The 6,000-nt window shown below is 36.5% G+C and overlaps 1 protein-coding gene across 3 annotated transcripts in view; it reads left to right on the forward strand.

The window, feature by feature from the left end:
• The window catches only part of SLC38A6 (solute carrier family 38 member 6), a 63,609-nt gene that overhangs the window by 2,406 nt on the left and 55,203 nt on the right, over window positions 1–6,000 (forward strand). For all 3 annotated transcript variants that reach the window (XM_037740428.1, XM_017533937.2, XM_037740429.1), the window contains one exon: window positions 1,116–1,189. In XM_037740428.1, coding sequence (XP_037596356.1) covers window positions 1,116–1,189 — 74 coding nt within the window. The remainder of the gene's footprint in view (window positions 1–1,115; window positions 1,190–6,000) is intronic.

The raw sequence follows: 6,000 nt of genomic DNA on the forward strand, positions 1-6,000 counted from the left end.
AATTTAAAGTGCATAGGGAGTCTCTTATAGTTTTATTTCCTGCTTTTCTTTTGAATTTTTTGTTAAGCAAAGCAACTTTTAAGTTACCCAACTTGCTTTTATTATGGAATGTATTCACAAACTTTCATTATTTTTAAAAATTAAAAACTATGTGTGACACTTTAAGCAAGACACAGTCAGAGGACTTATTTTCTGGTTCTCTTTGAAAAATCATATTTTATGCACGAGGGTCTTACATGCAGATATATACTGCTGAATGTGTGCTCATCCAGTAATATCAAGCCTCTTTTTTGATGATACTAAACTGTTATTTTGTGAAGTTTCTGATGTCGGTTTAATGACATGTATACTTTACCTCTCAATTTTGTTACTTAGTAACAAGTATTAACTGGACCACAGAGAGAAAATTTCTTCAATGACGGGAAATTCATTGGGGATAGCTCTATAGAAGCTTGTCCCACCACTGTCTTCCTGAAAATAAATGGGAAGTTATCTGTGGGTTTTCTTTCACACTGTTGGTAAGAAGTTCTCAATCATTACATTGTTTGCACATTTTTCGAACTGTGTCATTAGAGGGGTGTTAACTACATTATTTTGGTTTGGTTTGGAGAGCATGTGTGTTTAATAGATGCTAGAAAATATAGTCTAAATAAATCTTAAATACACCTTAATAAGGTCAAGGTATCTAAGAGGTCCACATCACTGGAAATAGAAGGAAGAAGGGAAAAAGAGAAGACATTGATATTGCGTAAGTAAAACTTCTATTTAGACTTCAAATAGGAAGAAAACCAGTCATAAAAGGGAAATATTACAAGATTATTTAGTGCTATTTCAGCAGTCAGCAGACAAGAATGCAAAATGAGGAAGTTTGCTTGTGTTTTAAATAAAGCTTGGTTTTTCTTTTTTGATGTTAAAATCAGAATATTTTTATTTAAATAAAATTTGATAAGTACAAAAATGTGGAAAAGTATCTTCTTCCTTAATGCACATAATTCAGTTACTTAGAGATAGTTCCTTTGAATATTTGACTGTTAAGAAATTCATTTTTGTAATGAGATACCATAAAAAAGGCAAACTTTTGGGAGGATTTGACCAGGTGTTCTTTTATGTTTTAGCTTCTTGCTGATGACAGTTGCTCTTCTGACTTCTTACTCAGTCCATCTTCTGCTTAGTATGTGTATTCAGACAGGTGAGTAAAAATACTATGCTGCTTCATTTAATAAAGCAGTCCCTTGAGTTTGTATCTACATATAAGATTGGGTGTCTCAAATTGAATATCCAGTGAGCGTACATTTTTATTAGGTAGGGTGTTTGGAATGGAGAATTTGAAAAACCAGGATATATAGACCCAATACTATGAGGGAATATCCAAGCACAGGATGGGAGGAGGTAACTAGCATTTTTGCTTGCTTTCCTCAACAACACATAACCTAATTTTCTGTAGTAGAGAAGATTGTGAGAGGATCTAAAAGATGTTCACAGGTTCCAAACCTTATGCTTATGGGGAAATCATTTTCTCTAGGAGAACACCTTCTCAGAGCTACTGCTGCCTTCCCTGCCTCCATCTGTCTCCTAGTCAGAGGTAGGGATGGCAGAATTAGCATTGTAGGAAGAAAGGTCACAAAGCTTCAGATTTATTTAGACATATTTTGGATTTTTAATTGCAAATTGAGGGTAGTTTTTCCTAAGAGAAATAAGTTTGTGCAATTAATTCAATATATTTGTATATATATTTTTTTCCATTTGGAATTTTATTATGCAATTCAGTTGCATATTGAATAAGTTCTTTTAGGATCCAAAAAATAAAAGTAAATGGATTATAGAATTACTTTTATAAGGTTTTCCTTTTATCATTAACAAATATTCTATGTTCATCAGTCCTGGCCTTTTTATCTGTCTAGTCTCTTTTATCTTTGGATTAGGTCAGCTTTGATGCCAAAATCATGGGTTTAATTCTCATATGGGTGAGTTCATTTTGCCCTGTCCAGCCTTGTGATTTTTGGATTTTAAGAAGCAGAGTAAATACACAAAATAGATAAAAATGGATGCCTTAATTCATTTTTTATTTCTATAAAACAATACCTGAGGCTGGCGTAATTTATAAATAAAAGAAGTTTATTTGGCTCACAGCTCTGCAAGCTCTGCAAGAGGCATAGTCCTTCTTATGAGGGGCTTCTCTGCTCCATCTGCATCTAGTAAGGAGCTCAGGCTGCTTTCGTTCATTGTGGAAGGTAAAGGGGAACCAGGGTGTGCAGAGATCACGTGGCAAGAGAGGAAGCAAGAGAGAGGAGGGGCGGGCCAGGGTCTTTTTAACCACCAGCACTTATGAAACTAATAAAAGTGAAAACTCATTCATTACCCTAAGGAAGGCACTGAGACTTTCATGAGGGATATGCCTCCAAGGCCCAAACACCTCAGCTTCAGCCCCACCTCCAACATTGGAGATCTGATTTCCACATGAGTTTGGAAGGGTCTGACAAACCAAACTGGAGCAGTGAGACTATTCTGTGCTGAAACGGGTGAGAGAAGCCCAGTGATATTTCTTGAGAATTTTAAGACTTCAGAATAATTCTGAAACCACTGTTCTAGTTTGTTTTCCTAAAACCTGTCTATCATCAGAAACACTCATAGATCTTTTTATTCACAGAGAGTTCTAAGCCTCAGCGATTCTGATTTCAGAAATCTGAGGTGAGACTTGAGAGTATGTTTTTAACAAGGCAAAACCAGTTTAGGATCCATAGTTTATAGCTGTAACTTTTACCAGTGCTTTGGCCATCCAGTGCCAAATATGTTTTTAACAAGTCCTCCAGGTGATTCTTACGCAATTCTGGTTTAGGATCCATGGTTTATAGCTGCAGTTTCTAACAATGCTTTGGCCATCCAGTGCATGCCTTTGCTCTCAGGGAGCTTGGGTAAATGTGCAGACAGATAAAAATAATAGGAAACAGTGCAAATATCAATCCCAAAGTAACAAGTTGTTCCTGAAAGCATCCTGAATTCAGGAATAGTAGCTTTAGATAAATATATTTGTAAATCCTGCTGAAACTTGAATATTAATTACATGTATTGAAATTTCGCTTCATGTGAAAAAATTTTTACTTGTTTGTGATAACTTTAACATCTTGGTAGAGTCTTTTAATTCATTCTATTAAAAGATTAATACTTTTATCAACTATGTGGCAATTGTGTTTTTCAAGCTTCATTTTAAAACTTCATTTTAGTTTTAATTAAAGTAAAATGTTTTATTAATTTCAATTACGTAGGAGTAGTACTCAGTGTGTGGAGATTTCTAAGTAATGTTAATTTTTTTACTCCTTCAGTTCACATGTATTTAACTTTAAGATTCTGACACCATGTTTGTTCTTTTCTATAATTCTGGGGTGTAAGATGTGAATATATATGTTTCTCTTTCTTTTCTCTTTTTCTTTGATTTCTGTAGCCTACTTGGGCCCATGAACTAACTACTTCATGGTCCTGCCTGCACTTTGACGCACCTGTCTTCTGTTGATTGAATTCCTTCAATCTGTAAAATTCTCTGTGGAGGTAGGCTTTTCTTTTTTTCAATACGTACAATCATATATAAAGACTAGAGAGTAATATGTAACTAACTTTCCCCCAGCAGTTTGTTGGACTATCATAAAGGAATATTGTGCTCAGATTGAGTTCATTGATAAGAGGAAGAGCTGTCATGAGTTTTTATGAAATAACTTCTTCATTTATTTGCTGAAGGTAAAGAATAAAGAGAAATTTTTATCTTTATAAAAGTAAAGGATATCTTCACATGGAATTCTACTTCAGATTTTATGGAGAGTTTGGGGTCTGTCAGGACTTTTCATGGTATCTGAGGTGGCATATAAAGAACCTTATTCTCTCTAGTTTGTCATCTGTAAAATTGCAATGAGAACACTTCCCTCATGGAATTGTTCTGAGAATGAAGTAAAATAATGTATATAAAATGTCAAGTCCTTGGCAAATGACTGCTCACTGGGGCAGAAATCCCTAAAGATTGCAGGGTGTTGTACATACTACTATCTCAGAAATAGTTGGTTCATTGCCATTCTTTTGGAATACTTCTCATGCTCTGGTACTAAACCCACAGCTTCCCTCCACTGGCTTCCATGTCACTGTCAACTGGAGAGAATGAGAGTTCTAGAACTCTGCATATCTCTGTGGCCAAACCACAACTCCCTAGTCCTTGATCCCTGCTACTCACTGCCTTGTTGCCAGTATTTGCCTTGAGACCATTTTGATTATGATATTATACCATTTATCTCAATTTGTGTTTGTCATTCCGAGTATATTAGGTTATCTTTCATTTCTCTGACTCATCTCATATAGCTGTCATCTGTTTCTGACATCATCTTCCACTGCTCTCTAACTCCTGAAACACTTTACTGTGCTCTCTGGAACTCACAGTCAGTCATCAGCAAAACCCATGTCTTTAATTCTTTTCTGAACATTTCTGTCTCTTTCTTACTCTAAGAGAACCACCTCTGAGGCTTCCGTGTAGTTCTCTCAAGAGGTCACTTCTTTCTCTTTATGTGTCCCATACTGATCTGAAGATGGTATAGGTGTCCCTTTTGTACCTCATTTCTGTTTCCTAACCATCTTCCACTCCCTGAATTCCCCAGCTTTGAATTTCATGAATACATACCATCTACAGCTCTCCTTACTATTGTCATCTATAGACTTCTAGACCATTTCCTGTCATTTCATGAAAGTTTTAGCTAAATTTTAGCTTCTACTTGCCTTTTAGTTTCTTCAGAATTACCCCGTCTTAATTCTGGATGATTTCAATATCCATGTAGCTAATCCTTCTAATGCTTTCAGTTCCTGAACCTCTTCTCTAATGATCATATTCTCTACCTACACTGGCCACTTATTTATTTCCATCATCATACCATTGATCTTGTCATTACCAAAATAGCATTTGCCAGTATCCACCCATCTGCCACCACCGTCTCCTGTGTTTCTAACTCACTGTCTCAAGTACTTCAACACTGACAGTTTTCAACCCTACCAAGACTTCGAGTTTATTGACCCTACCACCTTTGCACTGACCCCCATGCTCATTCTTATTTCCATTTTTATCCAGTTGAGGTTTTGTAGTATGTTATTTAATCCCTTGCCTGTCCATTGGACCATCATATTTCCCTGACAAAATTCAAACCATAGTTAAATATAACTCTGCCTACTTCACGTTTGCACCCATGTATTTGAATGTTCCTGAAGAAAAGCACAACGATGGAGACTGATACCACTATAATTCAATGTCTAGTGGACCTATGATGCTATCACACAATTCTGGTTCACTTCCTTAGTTCATCACTTCATTTAGCTCATTCTTCTGCTATCTAGAAGATTGCTTCTTTATATCTTCTTTTTGTCAAACCTTCAACACTTTTTTCTTTGACTTCATCTGTAACTTTCTGTTTCACTGAAAAAAATAGAAGCAATCATAAAAGAATTTTATAAGCCCTTGCCACCACGTATTTATCTGTGCCCATATAATCTGTTTCTGGGGATGAGCTCTTTGTGTTTATGTCTAAGGCCAACCCCTCCACTTGTGCTGTGATTTCACCTGCTCTTCCCTATATTACTCCAGCCACCTTCTCCCTTCTTTCTTATTTCTTTCCTTTTCTACCATTTCTTTCCTGTCACTTTACAAATAGGCCAATTTCTCTCATCTTAAAAATCTCTTTGACTCCACATCTTTTGGATATGCTGCCTGTGTTCATGGCACTATTCCTTAATAGAATTGTCTAAACCAAGCCAGGTGTAGTGTCTCATGCCTGTAATCCTACTACTTTGGGGGGCAGACGCGGGAGGATCACTTGAAGTCAGGCGTTTGAGACCAGCCTGGGCAACATGGCGAAACCCCATCTCTACAAAGAAAAGAACAAAAATTTGCATGTGGTGACATGAGCCTATGGTCCTAGCTACTTGGGAGGCTGAGGCAGGAGAATCACTTGAGCCAGGGAGGCAGAGGTTGCAGTGAGC

The sequence above is a fragment of the Cebus imitator genome, unplaced genomic scaffold (assembly GCF_001604975.1).
Source record: "Cebus imitator isolate Cc_AM_T3 unplaced genomic scaffold, Cebus_imitator-1.0 Scaffold83, whole genome shotgun sequence".
NCBI classification, from domain to species: domain Eukaryota; kingdom Metazoa; phylum Chordata; class Mammalia; order Primates; family Cebidae; genus Cebus; species Cebus imitator.